Source organism: Ochlerotatus camptorhynchus, unplaced genomic scaffold (assembly GCF_037179485.1).
Source record: "Ochlerotatus camptorhynchus isolate MF236.1 unplaced genomic scaffold, CSIRO-AGI_Acam_v1.1 ptg000007l, whole genome shotgun sequence".
In the NCBI taxonomy this organism is placed as follows: domain Eukaryota; kingdom Metazoa; phylum Arthropoda; class Insecta; order Diptera; family Culicidae; genus Ochlerotatus; species Ochlerotatus camptorhynchus.
This window is the reverse complement of record NW_027040499.1, coordinates 3,623,000-3,646,363: the sequence shown is the minus strand read 5'-3', so window position 1 is coordinate 3,646,363 and position 23,364 is coordinate 3,623,000. Positions and strand designations below refer to the sequence as shown.

At 44.1% G+C, this 23,364-nt stretch overlaps 2 protein-coding genes and 1 pseudogene across 2 annotated transcripts in view; 1 reads left to right on the top strand and 2 right to left on the bottom strand.

The window, feature by feature from the left end:
• Fibp (acidic fibroblast growth factor intracellular-binding protein) overlaps positions 1-12,105 on the bottom strand; it is a 31,461-nt gene extending 19,356 nt beyond the window's left edge. Inside the window, exons 1-3 of the mRNA XM_065217584.1 lie at positions 11,997-12,105; positions 11,405-11,928; positions 11,207-11,340 (exon numbers count right to left, since the gene is read on the bottom strand). Of these exons, the coding sequence (XP_065073656.1) occupies positions 11,207-11,340; positions 11,405-11,928; positions 11,997-12,081 (743 nt within the window). The 5' untranslated portion in view covers positions 12,082-12,105. The remainder of the gene's footprint in view (positions 1-11,206; positions 11,341-11,404; positions 11,929-11,996) is intronic.
• On the bottom strand, positions 6,466-7,417 carry LOC135696924 (uncharacterized; annotated as a pseudogene).
• A 962-nt stretch (positions 12,106-13,067) lies between the features above and the next one.
• Positions 13,068-22,622, top strand: LOC135697466 (hemicentin-1-like). Its single transcript, XM_065217212.1, has 10 exons — positions 13,068-15,543; positions 16,085-16,749; positions 16,807-17,762; positions 17,813-17,987; positions 18,045-19,002; positions 19,062-19,192; positions 19,251-20,459; positions 20,519-21,958; positions 22,019-22,145; positions 22,202-22,622. Exons 1-10 carry the CDS (start codon positions 13,382-13,384, stop codon positions 22,581-22,583), a joined length of 8,205 nt encoding a protein of 2,734 aa, XP_065073284.1. The 5' UTR covers positions 13,068-13,381; the 3' UTR covers positions 22,584-22,622.
• Positions 22,623-23,364: the final 742 nt, after the last annotated feature.

Here is a 23,364-nt window from a genome sequence, read left to right as displayed (position 1 = left end):
CGCACGGATAAAGCACTAAGCAGTTCTCGTATTTTCAAGAGAAAATACGAGAAGTGCTTTACCGGCCTAATGGAACGGATAGCCTCGACAGAACTGAGACTATCCGTAAAAATAAAGTAGTGGTCTGGAAGAAGTGAAGCAATAGTTTCCAAAGTGTAGTGAATTGCTGCCAGTTCAGCCACATACACAGAACAAGGAGCTTCAAGTTTTCGAGAGGCGCTATGAAATTCATTAAATACACCAAAACCAGCGGACTCCTCTATTAGAGATCCATCTGTGAAAAACGTTCTTGCAGAATCAACATGGCCAAACTTTGCAGCGTATAATGACGGAGCAATCATAGGACGATGATGCTCTGGAATTCCGCGGATTTCCTGCGTCATAGATAAATCAAAATTCACTGAATTGCCGAAATCGGAGAAGACTACACGATTGGGAATATTTCTTGAAGGGCTGACATCCTGTGTTAAATATAGGTAGTACAAAGTCATAAAACATGTTTGAGGATTTAGCTCCAGAAGCTTCTCAAAATTTGCAATCACCAGTGGGTTCATTACTTCGCAACGGGTGAGGAGCCTCAGAGATAACTCTGAAAAACGGACGGATAGTGACAACATGCCCGCCAGCACTTCGAGACTCATAGTATGAGTCGAGTGCATGCATCCTAACGCGATACGAAGACAACGATACTGGATCCGTTCCAGCTTGATGATGTGCGTTTTAGCTGCCGACTGGAAGCAAAAACTGCCGTACTCTAAAACCGATAAAATCGTTGTCCGGTACAACGTCAGAAGATCTTGTGGATGGGCTCCCCACCACGTTCCGGTAATTGATCGAAGGAAATTGATCCTTAGTTGGCATTTTCTTCTCAGATACTCAATGTGGGATCTCCAGGTGCATTTGGAATCGAACCAGACCCCGAGATATTTAAAAGACATGGAATGAGTGATCGGTTTACCCAAAAGTTGAAGCTTCGGTTGTGCTGGGCTATGCTTCCTAGAAAAAACGACCAACTCAGTTTTCTCCGTGGAGAATTCGATACCTAGCTGAATAGCCCAAGTAGACAAATTGTCCAAGGTATCCTGTAAGGGTCCTTGCAGGTCAACCTCTTTTGGCCCTGTGATAGACACTACGCCATCATCTGCAAGTTGTCTCAACGTGCAATTGTCACTAAGACAATTGTCAATTTCTCTAACGTAGAAATTGTACAAAAGGGGGCTTAAACATGAGCCTTGGGGGAGACCCATGTAGCTAAATCGAAAAGCTGTAGAGTTTCCATGAGAAAAGCTCATATGTTTTTCTGACAGCAAATTGTACAAAAAATTATTCATTAATGGAAACAATCCACAAGCGTGGAGTTTCTCTGAAAGAACTTCAACGGATACTGAATCAAAAGCCCCCTTGATATCCAAGAACACAGAAGCTATTTGCTCTTTCTTAGCAAAAGCCAACTGAATTTCCGAGGAAAGCAACGCGAGACAGTCGTTCGTTCCCTTACCCCTACGGAAACCAAATTGAGTATCTGAAAGAAGGTGGTTCGTCTCAACCCATTTGTCGAGGCGAAAAAGGATCATTTTCTCCATCAATTTCCGAATACACGACAGCATCGCGATGGGCCGATACGAATTGTGATCCGACGCGGGTTTATCAGGCTTTTTAATGGCTATCACCCTCACTCGTCTCCAATCGTCGGGAACAATATTGAGCTCCAAGAACTGATTGTACAAGTTCAACATGCGCCTCTTAGCGACGTCTGGGAGGTTTTTCAGCAAGTTGAACTTGATTCTATCAGATCCCGGGGCAGAATTGCCACACGAAAGGAGAGCGAGTGAAAGTTCGACCATTGAAAAAGGCTGACTGATTTCGTCTACCGAATTCGCGGTTTCGTGAGGAATCAACTGCGACGGCACGGAATCTGGACACACTTTTCGCGCGAATTTAAGAATCCATTGATCCGAGCATTCCTCGCTTTCGTTGTTAGTAGACCGGTTACGCATTATTCGCGCCGTACTCCAAAGCGTATTCATAGACGTTTCGCGCGACAATCCGTCTACAAACTGCCGCCAGTAACCCCGTTTTTTGGCCTTGATGAGGCTCTTGAGTTCGCGTTCAAGAGATGTGTATGCGTCGAAATGCTCGCGTGTTCCGCGTTTCCGAAAAAGTTTAAACGCGTCGGACTTTTTACGGTAAACCTCCGTGCATTGTTGATCCCACCAGAGCGATGGTGTTTTCTTACGAATAGACGATCGCGGCACCGGTCGTGTTTGAGCTTGAAGTGCGCTGTCGACGATGAGATTAGAGAGGAAATTATATTCCTCCAACGGCGGAAGCTCTTCCACTGACGATGCTGTATCGTCTATCGCGGATTGGAACTTAGTCCAATCGATGTTACGGGTTAGATCATACGCGACGTTAACGGATTCTGACGAGTTGAACCCACTGGCAATCGAAATTTTGATCGGCAGATGATCACTACCGTGTGGATCCTGGATTACATGCCAAGTGCAATCCAACGATAGTGAATTGGAGCAAAAGGTGAGGTCTAATCTGCTACCATTCGAGGATGGGCCAGCCAAACGTGTTACTTCTCCATTGTTAAGTATTGTCATGTTGAAGTTGTCGCAGAGATCATAAATCAAAGTAGAACGGTTATCATCGTACAGCTCCCCCCAGCCTGTACCGTGGGAGTTAAAATCTCCCATGATCAACCATGGAGCGGGAAGTACCGCACATATGTCGAAAAGTTGTTTGCGATTAACAGATACTCTAGGAGCAATATATACAGAAGCAATACAAAGGCTCTTACCTTTAATGGTAGCCTGACATGCGACAACTTCAATACCGGGAAATTCGGGAAGATTCACTCTATAGAAGGAATGGCACTTTTTGATCCCCAAAAGTACCCCTCCTCCACGTGAATCCTCACGATCCAATCGAATAATGTTAAAATCATAAAAAGGGAGATCAATTTCTGAAGAGAGCCATGTTTCACAGAGGGCAAATGCATCGCAATTATTGTTATGGACTAAATACTTGAACGAATCTAATTTCGGAATAAGACTTCGACAATTCCACTGTAGAACAGTGATCAAATCCCCGACCTCGTTTGGAAAATTATCCATCGAAGGAGATGATAGCTGCAAGAAGGGGCCATTTTGAAGTCAATTGCTTCAAGAAGGATTTCACAGTCGGAAGCAATGTGAGGACAATGCTTTTCAGAGGATCAGAAATGTTGAGGTATTTGAGAATACCGTCCACAATGTCATCAAATGAGAACAACCCAGATGAAGAAGGGGTTTCTGTTCTTAAAATTGGGGCATCAGGGGTTTTGGATGTCCCCGGAAGTGGTGGAAAATCCTGGGTATAGTCAGTTCTGCGGAATCCAGGAGGAGTAGAAGTCTCCTTTTTTCCACCACTCTTTGATTTAGGCAAGCTGATTTGGGGTTCTTTATTTGCAACAATCCGCGAACGGATGCGCTTTCGTTTCCGTGCAGAACCTTCCGGAAAACTGAAAGAAGTTCCCTCCTCAGCCAAGTCAGAGTCAGTCTCGTCATCTGACAAAAGAGAAAAGGGATTTTTGTCATTGGTCGATGGCGTGACTGTCTTAAGCATTTCTGCAAAAGACCGCCTGGAACGTTCCTTAAGGGAGCGTTTCATTTTGTCCCCGAGCTGTTTGTACGCCGGGCACGACGAGAGAGCATGAGGAGGAGTTCCGTTGCAGTACACGCATTTTGGTGCAGTAGCTGCGCAGGCGCCATCCTCATGCTTCTCCCCGCATTTGGAGCAGCGTGCCTTGTTGCCGCAGTGGGAGGCCGTATGTCCCAACCGCTTACAATGCTGGCAGTTCATGACCCGAGGTACAAACAACCGCACAGGAAGACGAAGTTTTCCCAGCTCGATGTATTGAGGAAGGGCAGATCCAGAAAAGGTCACCCGAAACGAGTCTGTGGGGGTAAAACTCTTTTTACCCTCGCTGAGCGATACTGACTTCATTCTATGAACGGCCAGTATCTTTACCGGAGGAAGCAAGGGGTTCTTGAATCGGCCAACCGCTTGCTTCTCCAGTATCTCGGGGTTCAGACTCGCCTCAGTGACCACGCCTTCGATCTCCACATCAGAGGCTGGAATGTACACCCTATATTCCAGTGTGAAAAATTGGGAAACAGCAATTTCATTGGCCTGTTTCAGGTTAGCGACGGTCACACGAAGTTTGTTGTGCCTAACCTTCGTTATTTCGGTCACGGCAGAGAATCGCTTTGTCAGATCATCAGATATCTGAACAACATTCAAGGGTTTGTTTTTGGGCTGAAAATAGACAACCCATGGGCCAGTCGAGTCATTCGGGTAGGTCCGCAATCTGGTGCTTTTCTCAGCCTGCCCATCGACAGACTGAGACGACGAACCAGGGATGACATCATCATTCTTCTGAGATGAATGGTCATCCATGTCGTCTTCTGACAAAGCATCCATTTTGTTCAACTAGTGGGAGCGCAAAACGCTCTCCCACTGAACGCACAGACACAATACACAGAAAACACTACAAACACAGAAATACAAAATGAAAATAACTAATGGGGGAGTAAAAGAAACAAGAAAAAAAAAACAAAAACTTATCTGATAATCCTATACTACTACCACCGAGCGTTATATGTGTAGGCGTTTACACAGATGGCTGGGAAGCGACGCGCAGCGTGGATGACCTTCGCTGTGGTGCACTTGATCGAGGCGCGGCACTCAGCGCACACAGGCGCACGATGAATGATGAACGATATAGATGTAGAAACGGGTGCTCACACTCGATGATGATGATACGTGAGCGGGTATGCGTAAGCGCGTATGCGTGACCACGCAACGATGATGCCCAAATTTGTTTGCGAATTTCCAATAGCACGGATTAATCTTTCCGAAAATGACACTTTCTACTAAAAAAAACTCACTTTTCGATCAATTTACCGGGAACTATGCCAGGAGTCACTTAGTGAGAAAAAAACTGATAAATTATATCAAGCGAATACCGAAAAAACTTCCAAAACAACGGAGCGCGAAACAAGTCGACCGTACTTCTTGCTAGGACGCAGTGGGATGAACCGTGGATGATTTGAATGACTGTTGCTTGATTGCCATTTGTCGGCTTTATAAGTATTGCATTTTGCTGACAGGTCTCTTTGGTGGTGATTTTTGTTGCGTTCTTTTTGTGTTGAATCAGCATAGGTTCGATGTTGATTGTGGTTGTTTATATTAGCGTATGGATTTTGCTATCCTTCAAGAACTTGATTGTTTTTTCTATGGAATTTGCATCGTCTCCTAGTATTTCATGTAAAGAGGAGCCCAGCCTTGGTTTTTCTTTCTGCGTCGTAGCGGGGACAATCGATACTGAACGGTAATTGGTATTCCACAAGATTGACATATTTCCGGGTCTTCTTTTCTTGCAAGGTGACCATGAGTTAATTTGGTATGTCCAATTTTTAGCCTTGTTATGATTCGGCTTGCATATCGATCTTTATTGCATGAGGTGCTCCATTCCGAAATGGTGTTCTTGATTTGCCTGAGCTTGCTGTTGTTCATGAACCATTTGTTTTGCCAAGCTTGGTTTATATGTTCGTCAACCATTCGTTTGAAATCTGCGAATGGTGTGTAAATGTCGATTGGGGATTTGAACATAGCCCCATGTTTTGCCAGGTCGTCTGCTTTCTCGTTGCCCGTGATGTTGACGTGAGCTGGGACCCAACAAAGTTCGACGTTTCTGTGAGTTTCTTGTAGAATCGATTTGATTTTCAAAATCCATGGGTGATTGCAGTTGTTGTTAGCGACACCTTCCAGTACGCTTTTTGAGTCGCTACATATTACATTTAGGTTGATTTTTATAGCTATTGCTTCAAGACTTGTGTTAAGTTGAATTTTTTAGTATTTTATTCCATGTTTGATTGCAATAGCAACTCCACCTTGTCCTGAAGGACGGTGGCAGAATAAGGTATCGTAACCAGGAATTGAGTGTTCGTTTGACCTGTTTGTTCTTGTTTCTTGTAGACTGATTAGGGATGGCTTGTACTCATTAATTAATATCCGTAATAATGCGTCTTATTTTCTGACGCCATTACAATTCCATTGAATAATTTCAGTTGATTTTCGGTTTGCTGTTGGATCCATTCTAGTTTTTTTGATGACGATTATTGGGTTTAGGGTTGCATCTCATCATCGCCACCCTCTTGAGAGCTGACATCCGATTCTGAGTTAACGTACTCAACCGTTTCACATTTTTTCATCTTATCGTTACCAATTTTTTTTCCTTGGGGGAGATTCGATGGGATTGCCTTGGCTCCTGGTGTGTTTTCCTGATGGTTTGTATCCGTAGAGTTCCAGTGTGTTCTCCAGTTTGGAATAAGTCTCTTTGAGAATTTCGAGCTCCTTTACTGCCGTTTTTCTTTTTTGTTTTTCTTCTCTGTAGGCATTAACTGCCTGTTCAAACTAGTTTTGCATTTCCATGAGCTTATTTTCCATCTCCTTCTTTTTTTGTTCGAACTGTTTCTGCAGATCTAACCTTAGTGCTTCCGCGTAGGATTTCTTTTCTTCATTTAATTGTTTGATCTTCTCATCAAATTGTTGGGTTAATGCACTTTTAATGGAATCTGAATACGTGATTTTATTTTCGCTTTCCACTATTTTTCTAGCTTCCCAAAAGTTAATATTTCTGTCCACTTTCACTTTGGTGATAGCTACTTCTTTCTTGAATGCTGGGCACCCTTTGAAGAATGCTCCATGAGAATCACCACAGTTAACACATTTTTCTGCATTTTCACAGATTTCATGGAATGCCTCACCGCATTTGTTACACTTTTTTCACTGTTACAGTTTTTTTTTCCGATATGCCCAAACTTATAGCACACGAAGCACCTCAAAGGGTTCGGATACCACGGTCTTGTTTCCAACAGAATGTATCCAATTTTTACTTCTTTAGGTGGAACCGTACCCTTGACAGTGAGGAAAATAATTCCAGTGGGAGTTTTGTTCTCATTGCGTCCTTTCATAATCTGCCGAACTTCAGTTATTCCTATTTTCGGTAGGTCTTCGAGGAAGTCTTGGTCACTGTCAAACTTTATGTCCTGGCAAAAAAAAACCACTACTTTGCACGAGTTAGGAGTTTTGTGCTCGTACACTTTGGTGGAAATTCCTTGAGCCAGCTTTTCGATTTTAGCCAGGTTTCTGGCCTGGCTTTTACTTTTAACGTGGACGAAAATTTTCCCGTCTTTCGTTTTTTTTTGCGCTTGCCACTTCCCCGCAGTAAGCTTTAATTGTTTTATCGACGAGAATCGGAGACTCCGTGGAAGGATTTACCCTCCTCTCCCCTTTCCATAACTAAAATCTTTCCACCACCTCCACCAGAGGTTTCCCCCAGCCGGGGGAAACTAGAATTATTCATCTGGTAAATTTAAACCACTGCGTTAGGTGAACAAATTGCACACCGGGTTTATTGGCACTCGCGATTTGATGACTTATCACTTTGGCCGTTCGGCCGCGCGTGTAATGTGACACCACTCGAGGGTATTTAATTGAACACAAGCGAATTAAAAACAGCGACTGTACTGAACCGTGGTCAAGCTAATGATTGTAAAGCGTCAATTTCACGGAATTGCATCTGTAGTGGTGACTGCGGGTTGATGATAGCTGCTGGCATCCTCGATGGGTCGTTATCGGAACCAACAAATGGACCCTCATCCTCCGATTCCGGATATTTAGGAGCGGTGGGTTGTAGGGGCGAAATCCACATCACTAAACACAAACCGATTGAAAGGGATGATTCCAGTTTTACGGAAATCGTTAGTCGCTACTGACACAGTTGCAGCATAGAGGTAACTCTAAGACCACTGGGTCCCGAAGAAAATCATTATTATTTTTGGCTCACTCAGTACCAGAACAACGGTCCCAAGCAGTCCCAAGCTATTTCACTCACCCCTGCATGTTCTGCATGAATCCACACACCCCTGATGTTATCTGTCAAACTTTCATAGCGAACCAAAACAAACATAGTGTAGTAATAGAATTTCAACTAGAATAGGGTACGTTAATCGTTTGCTTGGGACCAATAGGCTACTAAAGTGGTGAGCCAATTTAAAATCGTTAGTTTCGTATTGATTGTTGGTTGCAGTGCGGATATACGCTTTTCCCAGCAAGTCACTCACATCGTTTAGAGTAACTACCTCTCCCGGTTTGTTTTTAAGGTTCTACAAAGGGTCATTATTTTGTTTACTTCTTCTTTTTGAAATATTCTTCAATCATCATTTTCTAAATGTATTGGTAAAATTCATTGGAAGTGCATGTCCCCACGCAAAAACTGCCCATGTTTCATAAATATCAACTGGTCTGGTGAGGAAAACTTAACCATCTCTTTTCTTCCTTCATTTCAATACAACAGCAAATGTGATGTCACACTATCTAGTGGATAAGAATGTAGCAGACAAAACATAAGCACTGCCAGACTGCGCTGTATGAAAGTTTGTTTACACCCCTGAGCGGGAAAGTGTATAACAGGCTACGTGCACTGCTGCCATCAACCCTGTTAGTGTTGAATTCAATCTTCTGTGACTTTTTTAATTGGACCGGTAAAATGTTTAAAATGGTCATTTATGTTTTATTTAATCAGTTTTTGATATTTATCCACCATTAAATACATCCACTCATCTATGTTAATAAGGCAGACTTCGTAATTAATTGTTTTAATAAACTTAAATTCATTGCTAGAGGCAATACATCTGGCACCGCTGTTTCAATGATACTTTCACGATTGCTAGCAAAGCAGTAAAGTAGAAATGGTTTTCTTTGTGATGAATTTTGTTCACCAAGGGTTTTGTGAAGCAGTTGTTTTGAGTTTCGTGTATTCGATTGCGTTTAAATGTGCTATACTTCGAAGAACACAAGTAAGTAAATACAGTGAATGTGTTTTACCCAGGAAATTTTCGATCTATGATCACGAAATACACGTTTTAAATTTTCGTATTCATAATATATGAATGTATGTGTAAACTAATGATGATGATTTTATGATATTTAAAAAAGAAGAAGAACACAAAATTACTTACCCTTTGTAGAACCTTAAGATAGTTTTCTATTGCCTGTGAAAAGTGGGTCTTTAATGGTTCCATAAAGCTCACATCGAGTGGCTAAAGTTTATGGGAGCAATGCGTCGGTAGACTAAGTACGGTGACGTGGCATTCACTCGCCCTATCGACGAATTCCAGATTCGTTGTGTGGCTGGAGTGGCCATCAAGAATCAGCAGCACCGGTTTATTTTCCGTCGGATTCGCGTGCTGAATGAAGTGCTCGAGCCATCTTAGTCGTCATCCAGCCGTTAGGATTACATGAAAATGTAGTTCCCGGAGGAGCGCCTACCTTTAACTTTTCGGTCATCCGAACCCTCGGAAAAATGATGAACGGTAGGATAAAATGGCCTGTAGCTGACATGCACATGCATACCGTACTAAGTACTCCACGGTCGGCAGAAGTAATGCAGCTCACCTGCCTTTTCCCCGCAGTGCCAAAACTTTGGAATTCTTAGTTTGAATCTGTTAATAAAAAAAAGATAATTTTGTTTACTCCCTGCTTCCAGTGCCAACAAATAATACCTACTGGGATGACAGATGTCTCATCGACATTGTATATCCTGTCTAGTGGAATATTATGTGTTAGTAGGATTCCTTCAAGAAGATCATAGAACCTCCCAACTGCAACGTGGTTAAAGCCTTGTGCTCTTGCGGCAGAGGTGGCTTCTGGTGCTGGCTGTGGGTGGCGCTTGCGGAAACCAGTCAACCAATCTATGCCGGCAAGTTGCTTGGTTTTATTGACCGGGTGAGGGATATCATTCCTTTCAACCAGATCGAACGCCAGCTTCCGGATTTCTCGGATAGTAATACCATAAAACCTTTGCTCCATAGACAGGATGTAATCCCCAAGCTCGTTCTCTTGCTTCACCAAAAAAACATTCGAAAACGACCCAAGCTGCTGGAGCTGCAAAGAATCCGCACGGTGTAAATAACGTTTCAACGTTTCTCGGGGGGACACTGCACTCTTCACTGTGGCCACTTTTTTTCGGCTCGATTTACGCGTAAAATTCCGCACCATGATTTACTGTCAACAATCTTTATATATTTTGACAGCAACATTTATAGGTTATGCTCAAAAAAACTGCTCGTATTGCCCCACGTAGGTATGCCCATTCGGTCCCTATGAAGTATGATCGAAACAAATGATTTCATTACTACTATAAATTAATAAAAAAAATCAATGTGATCATTCATAGCAATTATTCTGGGATAGTAATAGTGACCATGGACAGAACCACGGATCGACAAAATGCACTATATTGAATACACAGCTTATTTTGTTGACTGCAACTCTTATATCATTTAAGAGATGGTGTGCCAATTTATCGTTTCCATAATTATCTAAAGCATATAATTTAATTTTGATACGGTTTTCTTGGAGATACATATTAGAAGCATTTTCAACAAGTCTGTAAATAAAATAGCTTGAGCCAATAGGTGATATGCCCAAACGAATGGTGGCCCATTTCACCCCGTATGGACTTCTTACCACCATCTACTTTAGGATCACAAAATCATCGTTTGACATTTTCGACTTAGACCTTTTCCGCCACCGAAAAAAGTTCATTTTTTTATATGTTACTAAATTAGTCTCAATAATCAATTTCCACATGGGAAAACATGTCCCCGAACGATTTTGAAAAATAAGCCCCACCCTAGTGGGTCAATCTAATGGGTGATAAGGTTATACGTTCTAAATATCAACTTTTTAGCCCTTCGATATACAGCCAGCGTAATGTTCGACCAAATTGTAGAACAATTTATTTGAAACAGCTTTTCTATCTCAAATGGTTTACGATTCTTACTGATTTTTAATTAAGCTACTTATTGGGTGACCCTGAAAGCAACTGGTTTGCAACAGTAACTTTTTATACATTAATTTCTCGTAAAACATATTTTCTTGGCATTGTTTTTTTAATGTTTTGTCAAAGCAACTAAGGTGCTATTTCATTTTTTTTTTTTTTGAAAATGATCCACGACAACGACGACGAAGCAGATCGAAATCCCTCATTAGAGTATTGCTGTTCAACTTTTCATTTTCCTCAAATATTTTTAATTGAGAATTATCAGCACCGCGTGCAGTAAATCGGCTGAAAGTAGATCATAATTACCATTTTATCTCCTTCTCTTTATCCAGCAGGTATCGAATTTCCCTCAAGTCCAACAGAAACTCCTTATCCATTTCTGTGTCGTAGTACTCGGGCCCGGCATGTTGATAAGTGTACGTCCAATTTGTCATTATTGCCTTAAAAAAATAATTACAATCATCGTAAACTTCCCATAAGAATTACAAAAAAAAATCCTCCTACTTGTGAACACTCGTAGAAATCTTTAAAATTAAGATACTGCAGCTTGCGCTTCATCGTCTCGAACCGCAAACAGGCAATGAACACTATGGCGGCATACTTTTGCGCCAACTCATCGGACAGTATGAACAGCTGCTTGATGTTGGTAGCCGTATTCCCAGGCATCTCCTCGACGGCTTTGAATATTCGCTTCACATTGTCAAACTGCCGCCGGCAGGACTTGAGCCGGACGCCCGTCTTCTCGGCCACCTCGTCCAAGTCCTTCCGATTGCGGGCGTTGAACTTCTTGCCGAACAGCTCCCGGGCAACGGAGTCATCCAGGGAGTAGTACTTTTCTATCAGTAGCGAGCGGCTCTGCGGCTCCAGCTGGAATGATGGTTGCTCCGAGAGCTTCGATGGAGTGTGCAGAAGGCGCTCCAGCAGCGAATAGGTACGATAGTGATCCAGGACGTCCGAGGTGATCAGGTCCAGTGGAATGCCTGCCATCAGGTTGCCCTTTTGTTTCAGTAGGGTCACTGCTTCGGTGGCTATTGGGAGCAGGACGTTGGACGGTTAAGGTAGTAAACGATCTAGCTGAATTCTGAGAGATACCTACATGAATAACCTTCGATCCATAGTTGGTAAATTTCCGGGTCGACCAATGTGTAGTTACTTATAAAAACATCTACTTCGGCGAACATTTTCACAATTATTATTGGCCTTTTATCTACGTCATTCGTGGCAAATGGAAACGTCAAATTGTGACATTATTTACAAATAAGCTGCGGGAGAAAATGCAGGACTTGTGCGCATGCGCCTGGAGAGAAACATGTACCTTAAATGGAGATGAGCCTTAAAAATTACGGCCCGGGTATTTACAAGTTCAATTACATTTAGGTGACGAATTTTGATGATATAAATTTTTTCTAGCGCAGTCATTGTGTTTCAATTAATGCCCGCTCGAATGAAAACCAATGCAAAGTTTTGGTTGGCAGCGCTTTCTCGTGTTTTGCAATTGTAACTTCGAAGCTCACTCGCGACTCCGGACTATTAAATAAATTTTGTCCTCGCGCCACTATAGAATAAAAATATGTATGTTTCAATCCAAATTCTACTGTGAAGTGAAGTGGTTAACAATAAATGTATCCAAAATTTACACGAGCCCAAGTAGGGCTCTTAGCTCACAACAGGTTGCAGCAAGGGAAGTGAGACTATAATTATATATAGTATCATAAACGTTACCACCGCTGGTCAGAGACACCTGTCCCAATGGAATTTTATAATGTTTATGTAGTAAAAGGAAAAATGTTTGCATCATTTTTAACAAGTCTTAGTTCAATTTATCAACTCCTCAAGATTTGCAAACATTGTCACAGTACAATGAATCAAGTATTTTTACGTTCTTACAATTTAAATTTAAAGAACCACTCACCTTCGAACCGATGTAAACAGAGAGCCGACCACGTGACTATGCACTAGAGAGCGAGAGAACCAACGCACGTGTTTCAGAGTCAAACATCTTTCTCACTTCGCTTTCGCTCTCCGCACTCTATAGTCTCTCTGCTCTCCCTGAATCTCTCCAAAGAGCGCAGCGCCAGCTGCGGCGATCGCGTGCCATTTCAAACCGACCAGTTCATCCCGAAGATCATTCATCATTTCTTAACTCGCTGCTGATAACGTCGGACGTTTGTATAATTCGATCCGCTCCGTGCCGTGTAGCACCATAGCTGTGCGTGATTTAGTGATATCTCGGAATCCGAGCAGATTCAGTGAGTGTAAGTGCGGGAAACCTTTCCCTGTGCAGTGATCGTGATCGTGTTTATATCGGTGCTAAATCCAGCGACGGAATTATTGCTAAATAGTGAAATATTTCAACAACGCATGCGTTTCTTGCGCCACAATGACGCCATCTTGAAGTGTCCACTTCATCGATAACGGACATCCGTATTCTATCCGCTTTGAATCGTAGAAAACCCTGAAAATCATCTAATTCTACCGCAAATGCGGAACGTTTTAAATCCAATCATGCGAGTAAATTGGCTTATTCCAGTGCTTACAGTCGCGCAGTTTGCAATAATTAGCACTGCGACCAGTAACGCTCCTGATAACGATGAACTCTGGAAGCTGCTTCTCAAAGGAAAACTTGACCAGATCAAAACAAAACAGTCGATGGAGGCAGCATTTACTCAATCAGAACTGTCCATTAGCGGCAATATCAATTACGGTGAGGGTGATAAGACAACCACCGTCGAAGTCGAACCGGGCAATGAAGATGACGTTGAACAGCTGTTCTATGCGGGAGACTCGGCGGAGACGCCGAACGTGGGGAAGATCACGACTGACGAAGAAGACGACAACGCGACGATGTCCGCGTTGTTTAGTAGCGATTGGGAAAGCTTAATTGAGGCAGTTGGGGGAAACAACGACAACACTACTAGCATCAGCGGTGAACTGTTTGATGATAACGATGGAATGCAGGCAGATGGGACGGTGCTGGATGATGAAATCATTGATGTTTTGCGGAATAAGCCGGCGTCACGTGAAATGCTAGAGTTGCTCGGATTACTAAAGGAGAAAAACGAGACGCAGGAAATGAAGGCTAGACTACAGCAACTGCTTCGACCGATGTCCGAACGCATAGCCCATGGTTTGCCTAGCATATTGGAAGAGAAACCGGATGCTTCGAGCCCCAGCGAAGAAGTGATTTCCGTTGACCCAATTGAAGCAGAGTCATTGGTTTCGGATGGAGTTCTAACTCCATCAATCAGCAGTATCCTCATACCGAATATTCGGAAATCTTTGCCATTCATTCGCAGAGGCTACGAAGCTCCTGCCGATGGACAGCGTAGTCTGGTGATAGTATTCGATGCCACAGGATCAATGCTGGACGATCTACACCAACTACGGGACGGTGCCAAGCTGATCATCGATGAGATCACTCAGATGCAGAACAACCCGATCTACAACTACGTATTCGTGCCCTTCCGCGATCCGCAGGTTGGCCCTCGTCTCGTAACGCGCAACAAGGACGATCTTCATCAAGCCCTAGAAAATCTACAAATCTACGGAGGTGGTGATTGTCCGGAAGCCGCACTAGCTGCCATATCAGAAGCCATCGAGGCAGCATTGCCGAATTCGTTCGTTTACGTCTTTACCGACGCCACGGCCAAAGATTTTCAGCTTGATCAACGAGTTCTCCGACTGGTTCAACAGAAGCAAACACCGATCACTTTTCTGTTAACCGGTTTCTGCGACGGCAAAGACACTCCCGGACACAAAGTGATGAATGACATCGCAGCCGCTAGCAATGGGCAAGTTTACGACCTGCAGAAAGATCAAATTGAACATGTCCTGCTAGGGATCAAAGGGATGATGAACATTGATCACGTACCTCTCAAATCGGTAGATTCTAAGTCACCGGAAACTCACAATATCGACCTGAACGTCGACAGCACGTTGAAAGAATTCAGCGTAAGTGTAGCAGGTCACCGCCCAAGCATTGAAATAATTGATCCTCAACAGATTCCCTACCACAACACCAAAGCTGTCCTAGACCTCGAGAACATCAAGGTTGTCAACGTAGCCGGACCGTCCCCTGGGAAGTGGAACATCAAAGCCGGATCCAATTCGTCCCATTCCGTTCGCCTATCGGGAAACAGCGACGTCAAGTTCAAGTTCGGTTTCTCCAAAGCGAAACCCAGCTCCGTAGAATCTCTCTCCCATCAACCGGTACTCAATGCGGAGAACATACTAACCATTCAACCATCGCAACTGGATCTGGTAGACAACCTCTCCCATGTCACCGTAACCTCCCACGACTCCGATGGTCCCGGTGGTACGTCGTTCAAATTCAAACTTCCTCTAACCAAAACAACCCTAGACGACTCCACGCCAGTTTTCGTGACTTCAACATTTCAAGCACCAAGGCAGAGATTCAAGATATCCGTCTCAGGGAAGGACGCCACTGGAAACCCACTGGAACGTCTGATCTCTACTGCAATCCAAGCCGTGGGATTAAGCGCTCCAGAGCTTTCCCTGGACTTCGCGGACATCGATTTGCTTGAGGGTGACGACTTTGAGATAAATTGCCGTGCGGAATCGCTGGTACCCGTATTAATGCAGTGGAAGAAGTTCAATCGACAACTAGTGGAACAACATTTCGAGTAAGTCCCCCCAAGCGAAGAATCAAGTGATTCCTATAAACAATTGTCCAAGAGATGGCACTGTTTCCTTGGCAGGCATTGTTGAAATTCAGTATGGGAGAAGGGAGAAAATAAATTATTTCCAAAAATTACAACAGTAACCAAAAATTCACGAGGCTTATTTATGCCAAAGCCCCTCCTTTTTTTGCATACTCGGCAAAAAATATACTTTCTAAGCTCCACCCCAGGGAAATCCATATTGCGTTGGAGGTGAGGATGAGGTTTAGTAAGTTTATTTTGTGTCGAGTATTTCGAAAAAGGAGGAACTTCTAATGTTAATCTAAATCCATATATAGATATACCAGACATGTTTTGCAGTGTCAGGTACTCTATTTTGTATTTTTTTTAAGCACCGTCCTCTGTTAACAACTAGCAATTTATGCGTTCTTTCCTATAGATGCCGCCACAAACAACAGTAGCGGCATCTAATGTCCAAGAAGCGCAGAAGCCATTTGCAATAGGCTCATTGAAATTAAAACTCTTGTGTTATTCTCATCGCCAGCCAAACGGATACCCTGCGGCTGCAGCTAACGAACGTCACGACTAAGCATTCTGGGCGATACGCTTGTCGGGCAGCGAATAGCGTTGGTGAGCAAGAAATTCTGGCTGCAGTGCGAGTAAGGGCCCGACCGGAACCCGAAGTGAGTGTCTACCCCAAGGATATTGTAGCGTACGAGTCAGAAAGACTGATAGCCCTACGTTGCATTACGAAGAATGTCGATCCTGAAGCGCAGGTCGTTTGGAGTCACAATGGAAATAAGATTGATCGTGCCCTAGGTCAGGAATATCTTGAGTTGCACAACATAACATCGTCCAATGATGGAACGTACGAGTGTAGAGTGGAGTCCGATGGTAAAATTTTGTGGGATTCTACTCATCTGAGTGTAGAATATGCTCCAAAGGCACCAAGGACGCTAAAGGATACGATATCGGCAGCGTACGGTCAATCGTTGACGCTCGGCTGTGGGCTGAAAGCAAATCCCGAGCCAACGGTTTCGTGGAGCTATCGACCTTTGGATGAATCGGATGGAAGACGCCTCTCGGAAACTGGAACCAGTCTTGTGATACCGAACGTAGCTCCTGAAGTCGAGGGATTCTACATTTGCGAAGGGAAGAATCGTCATGGAACTGCAAGGAGAACGATACTCGTTCAAGGGGAGGCGAATGGTAAGTTGAGATTACAGCCGGTATTTAGCTAGTAACTGATAAGTGATTTTTTTGCAGAACCACCGAGGATTCCTAAGCCGGATGATAAAATATTATATTTTGAACCTGGAGCACGAGTAGTGTTGAACTGCTCCTGCGATCTCTGTCAACCGCTGAGTGAGTACATTTGGACAAGCGGTAAGCTGACGTTTGAAAGCAGTCCTTACGATGTCCAGGGTAACGCCCGTGTCAGTTTGAACGTTGATCAATCCCGCAATGCAGTTCTGTACCAGCTGACAATCGACAACTTTGGTCCAGCTGATCAAGGAAGCTACAGCTGTATTCTATCCAATGCGCACGGAGCCGATAGTTTTGTGATGCAAGCTCGCTTGATGGTAGCACCTCAGGTGGATGGAATATTGATCGACGATGAACTGCAAGAGTTGCAGTTAGTGGGACTAGAGGACTCTGTGCACCAATTGACTTGCGAAGCGACAGGGCTACCGGAACCCTCTCTCCAGTGGACACTGAATGGGAAAACCTTGCAAGAAGGTAACCGCTTCAGGCTGTTGAACGATAACAAAACCGTCTACCTGATGGACACATTTGGCGAAAGCTACACTGGAAACTACAAGTGCATTGCCACTAATCCCATTGGAGTATCCACCGGTGAAGTTTCACTGCGATACGGAAGTGCACCGGTATTCGTCGTTGTACCGATAAACAACATCTACGCAGAAGTTGGTCAACAGCTTTGGATGGACTGCCAAGTGGAGGGCATTCCCGAACCAGAACTGGTATGGTATTTCAACGATCAAATTCTCGAGAAGGATCAGCCCTACGGAATGACACTTGACGATTCCGGTATCTACAAATGTACGGCGACAAATGAGTTCGGACAGGTGTCGGCCAGCTCCACGGTTGTGGTTTACGGCAAACCGGAATTCGTCATCCACTCGAAAGAAGACGAAGCAATTGCCGTATCTAAAGAAGAAGACGTGTTTCTGGATTGTATAGCTTCAGGATTCCCCGAGGTAAGTTACAGAGAGAATGGGTTGATGATTTTATTCATGAGGTTCTTCAGCCCACCCTCAGTTGGGCATTTGAAGGTCAAACGACGGAAGAATTAAAGAATCTGGTAACAACCGCCACGGGACTGCAAATCTCCAATGTATCAACTTCGAATCAAGGTTCCTACATCTGCAACGTTGAGAATGCACAAGGGAGCATTCAGAAGGTGTACTACGTAGCTGTTAAAGGTTCGATTTGCCTATTTTCTATATGCTCTGTAAGTTTACGATACGAATTATTTTCAGAATCTCCGAGAATCACATCAACCATCCCAGATGACGTGGAGATCTTGCCTGGTCAAGACATTCAACTAGATTGCACGGGTTCTGGCAATCCTGAACCAAGACCTCGCTGGACCAAGAACGACATCCTACTTCAAGACACACTCAGCTTGAAGATCCATTACGATAGCAAATCAGGCGGAAACTACACCTGTACTTTAGAAAATGACCAAGGCTCAGATTCTCGCTCAACGCATGTTACCGTGCTCAATCCACCGAAGAAAGCAGACAATATGTCAGCCATGGAACCGATAATTGAAGCCAAAATCAGCACTCCGCTAACTTTGGTGTGTCCGTTCGACAACTACGACAGTCTTCTATGGCAGCTGAATCAACGCAATCTGGACAGCTATCTGGATCTGTCGGATGTTCGCCTTCTACAAAACATCCTCCAAATCGATAAGCTCCGTCAAGCTCACGAAGGAACATACACCTGTTTCGTGGAGAACCCAGCTGGACGCAACAATCACTCATTCGTGGTGGGAATTCTTTCTCCACCAGTGATTCAATCCGCTCACGACTACGTCGGTGACGATGATGAGAATGACTTCGAAGACGGCGATGAAGAATTGGCAACCGATGCAGAAGTCAGTATCCTCAGCGGAGAACAACTTCGGCTTGTGTGTCACGCAAGTGGGTCACCCCAACCATCGATTTCTTGGAGTAAGGACGACACCGTGATTATCAAGGGAAGCGAACTGGTTATCGAAAACGTAGATACCCATCATAATGGTTTATATACCTGTGTTGCGGAGAATGATCTTGGAAGTGCACGTAAGGTCTACCGTCTGGATGTGATGACTTCGCCAAGACACTGGGGAGAGGCAATCGATCATATTGAAGTGTTCAAGGACGAAGACTTGCAGCTGGAATGTTCCATGGAGGCCAATCCACCGGCCAGTATACAATGGATGAAGGATGAGTATGATTTGCGAATGAATGTTTGAATGTAGACTATGATACAGGAAACTTATCTTTCAGCGTCATTCTTGATGAGTTCGAAGAGGTGCTTGAGTTTGTTGAAATTCAGCCTCATGATTCGGGTGTCTACACGTGCGAAGCTGAGAACATCTTCGGAGCTGACGGGAAAAAGTTCCGAGTAACCGTGTACCGTGAGTTAATCCACTTGGTTCAGTAAGGCCAAATGAAATTTCCGATTGGCTCTTTCAGAACCCGCGGAGATCACATTCTTCCCGGAGAACTTAACCGTCACTGCCGGTACCTCAATGGACCTGAATTGTGAAGCCGTTGGAAGTCCTCTTCCAGTCGTTAGCATCATCCACAAGGGAGAAATCTTGGCAACAACGTCCGACCTTGACTACAGTTCGCTTACTTTCGACAAGTCCTACCGAGTAAAACCCAAGTCCTATGCCATCCAAACGCAACAATTTATGGCTACCAAACTGTCACCGTACGAAATTCAACTTACGCTTGCGCAACCCAGTGCTGCAGCCAACACGGCTGGAAAATATCTCTGTCTAGCGCAAAATGCCGTAGGTCATGACGAAAGATTTTCAAAAATTGAAGTTCTTGTACCACCCTATATCCAATTGAACAAACTAAAGATGGGTCCAAACTTCTCCATCCTGGAAGGACTACCGTTGTATCTCTACTGCCCAATCACGGGTCACCCGAAGCCGTCTCTCAGCTGGTACCGTAACTCCAAAACGATCAAGTTCAACGAGCAAATACTCTTCCTGACATCTACAACCCGTAAAGATCAGGGAAACTATACCTGTCTCGGTGAAAACTCCGTCGGAAAGCAGGAGCTTTCGTTCTCGGTGAGTATCCTCATTCCCCCGACAATGATCAACAGCGTAGTGTTCGGAGAGGACGAAGCAGCCGATCAACCGGCACAAGAAGAAATCTTCATTCTCAAAAGCGATAACGTTACACTGGATTGCGCCAGTCTAGGTAATCCGAAACCGAAAATCTTCTGGACCAAGGTGGTATATTTGGATGAGATGCTCAACGAACAGCTGCCCAACATGGAAACGGTTCTTGAATTGTACAACATCGAAGCTACTTCAACGTATTCTTGCTACGTTAACAATACAGCCGGATCGACGGAGAAGTTGTTCCACATCGTAGTACAGTCTCCACCGAGGTTCCAGGACATCGGATACGATTCCAAGCCGGTAGTATCGCTACATCATAGTTTAGATCTGAATTGTGAAGTGGTGGGCGATCCAGAAGCTGTCGTCACTTGGACGAAGGATGGCACTGTGGTTGACAGTCAACGGAAAGGGATATTCCTCGCTTCAAACGGACAAATTTTAAGAATCTCCGGCGCCCAGTCCGCAGATGCTGGGGAATACCAGTGCGTTGGCAGGAACTTGCACGGCCAAGTCAGTCGGGAGTTCTACGTAACGATCGATGGTAAGGTCTTTGTATTAGCATTTTGTGTTTTATAAATTACGTTCCAATGAATCTTTCAGTACCGGTCAGTTGGTCTCCATGGGGCGAGTGGAGCGGTTGTAGTGCCACTTGTGGAAAGGGAACTCAATTCCGGTCCCGTATCTGTTTGCTACTCAGTGGATCACCGGCACATGGAAATCAGTACAACTGCGTTGGGGAGAATGTTCAGGTTAAAAACTGCGAAATGCTTCCGTGTCCCATCAACGGAGGTTGGGGAACGTGGAGCAAATGGAGCAACTGTTCGTTGGATTGCCTTACCGAGTATACCGGGCTCAAGTCGATTCGCTACCGAAATCGAAAGTGTGACTCTCCAGCGCCATCGTTGGGCGGTAAATCTTGCGTCGGTGAAGAGTACGAGGAGGAAGTGTGCAGCGTGAAGTTCTGTTCCATCAACGGCGGATGGACTCCGTGGACGAACTGGACACCTTGCAGTGAGACCTGCGGTTTTGGGCGAACGCTTCGTTGGAGAAGCTGTGCCAACCCGGCGCCTCGTAACGGAGGTCTGCCTTGTCAGGGAGCAGAGAGTGAGATCAAAATCTGTAAGGAACGGGAATGTATCGTAGACGGTGGTTGGTCCGAATGGGGACCGTGGTCAAAGTGTAGCAAACAATGTGGAGCTGGAGTACGCAGTAGGAAGAGATCGTGCACTAATCCGGAACCCAAAAACGGAGGCAAACAGTGCAAGGACGAAAACATGGAGCTAGAGAAGTGTTCTCTCAAGTCTTGCAGGAACGATGCTCTTCTGAAAAATTATGAAAAGAAATCTTCCTATCAGCGAAACTACTCCCCACTTTTGACGTACGAATCCAAGTATCCAGTCGACGAAGATGAAGAATACGAAAACAGAAGCCCACCTGAAGAACCGCAGAAGTTCAAGGTGATTCGTAGCTTTGAGTTTGCCGAAGCCGCTCCGGTAGAGTACGTCGACGGGCCCGTTGAAGCAGATTTCGAAGATGACCTAGATGGTCATCACAAGATTACCGTTAGCTTGAAGAACACAGTTAATCTAACGCAAGACACGGCGGCCTACAATCTTAACTTTGGAGGTGTTAGCAACTCCGTGCAGGTCAACTGTGTAGCAGGAATGGCCTACAATAAGACGCTGGGTCAATGCGTAGATACGGACGAGTGCAAAAGCGGTCATCATGGCTGTACCTTGCCGGGACAGATTTGTGTGAACACCAAGGGAGCCTATGAGTGCGCATGCGCTCTCGGTTATCGAATTTACGCAGATGGTTGCGTGGATATTAACGAATGCCGTGAAGGCAGTCACGAGTGTTCGCACTTCTGCGAAAACACTCCTGGTGGACACAGCTGCTACTGTCCGGCAGGGTTCCTACTGTCCATTGATGAACGAACCTGCACCAGACGAAAGACCAGAGAAGAACCGGCGTTCAGTGTGATGAATTACGTGATGATCTGCCCGGAAGGATACCAGTTGGAAGGAAGCAAGTGTATTGGTAAGGCTTTAGGGATACTCTCCAGTTAACGGTTTTGATAAGAGTTTCTTGTTCATATAGACATAGATGAATGCCACTTGAAGGAAGACGAATGCAACAATGGTCAGTCTTGCCTGAATACAAAGGGTTCCTACTTGTGTGTCCCGACCGGTTGTCCCGAAGAATACGAAGAAGACGAGCAATTTGGGTAATGATTGTTATCAATTCAGTAGTGAATCGATTAATGCAGCAATTTTCTTCCAGCCAATGCTACCAGGACTGCCGTTACGGATCATCCGGTTCCGGTATATGCCCAGATGGAGCGCTCATCGAGCAAACACTTACATTTAGGGTGATTTCGTTGAAAAAATACTCTCACAAGCAGCCCATAGCCATCCTGTCGATCCCAGCATTCCAGCATGACAGGACAGAAGCTTCGTTCAGTTTGCTGGAGCGAACCTACGAGCATGTTTTCAGACTGGACAAGACACCGCAATCGTCCGGTGCGGTTTACCTGTACGGGAACAAGAAATTCCAACGGGGTAAGATCTACAAACTGAAGGTGGTTGCCCGCGCGTTTGGCATGGAATCCGGCGTCATGGACTATGCCCACAGGTTTGTGGTGTATGTGTACTGTGTAGATTGAGGTTAGAGTTTAGATTGGAATTTTTAGGTTAGTTTTAAGGTGTACGGTTATATGCTACGTTTTTATCTTGATGGTAGTGTAGTTTGTATAAATGTTCGTATAGTTTGTTTAAATTCTACAAATTGACAATGCATTTTTTAACCAAAAGAAACTTTCCATGGTTTGATTGTCGTATTATTTTGATTTTCGATGGTATTATCTACGAAATGGAATAAGGAATTTTTAATGGGTGTCATTTTAAATGGGTGTGTCTTGTATAAGATGAACTAGCTAAGTGCTAAAAATCTCTATAATAAAGTTATTAAAAAAACTTTCTTTCTTTTATTACGTGATTTTCAGTGAATAGATTGCAGTGTATTTGACTAATTCTATATAATTTATGACAATTTTTCGTTTGGTGTGGAGGCCGTTTGCAAAACCAACAAAGTATGACACTAATGCCGCGGATACACTTGGATGACAAACTATGAGCATGGCCATTATTTGTATAATAGTTATGAATACTATACAACAACTATACAACAACTATACAACAACTATACAAAAACTATACAAGTGTGACTATTAATGTGCTCATAATATATTATACAAATAATACTCATGTTCATAGTTTGTCATACAAGTGTATCCGCGGCATAACTGTTATATCAAAGAAGAATATTAAGATGAAACCAGAGACCATAACTATTCAAATAGACCAAAGTAACAAATGTAAACAAATCAAGTTAAGCGATACAAACTATAGCTCTTCTATCATTGTATGTGATACAAAAACATCCAT

Bases quoted from the DNA above. Each gene is read 5' to 3' on its own strand.
- LOC135697466 (XM_065217212.1), top strand. From the start codon at position 13,382: ATGCGGAACGTTTTAAATCCAATCATGCGAGTAAATTGGCTTATTCCA. The intron at 15,544-16,084 runs GTAAGTCCCCCC...TCTCATCGCCAG, and splicing joins CTAGTGGAACAACATTTCGA to CCAAACGGATACCCTGCGGC. The intron at 20,460-20,518 runs GTAAGGTCTTTG...TGAATCTTTCAG, and splicing joins GTTCTACGTAACGATCGATG to TACCGGTCAGTTGGTCTCCA.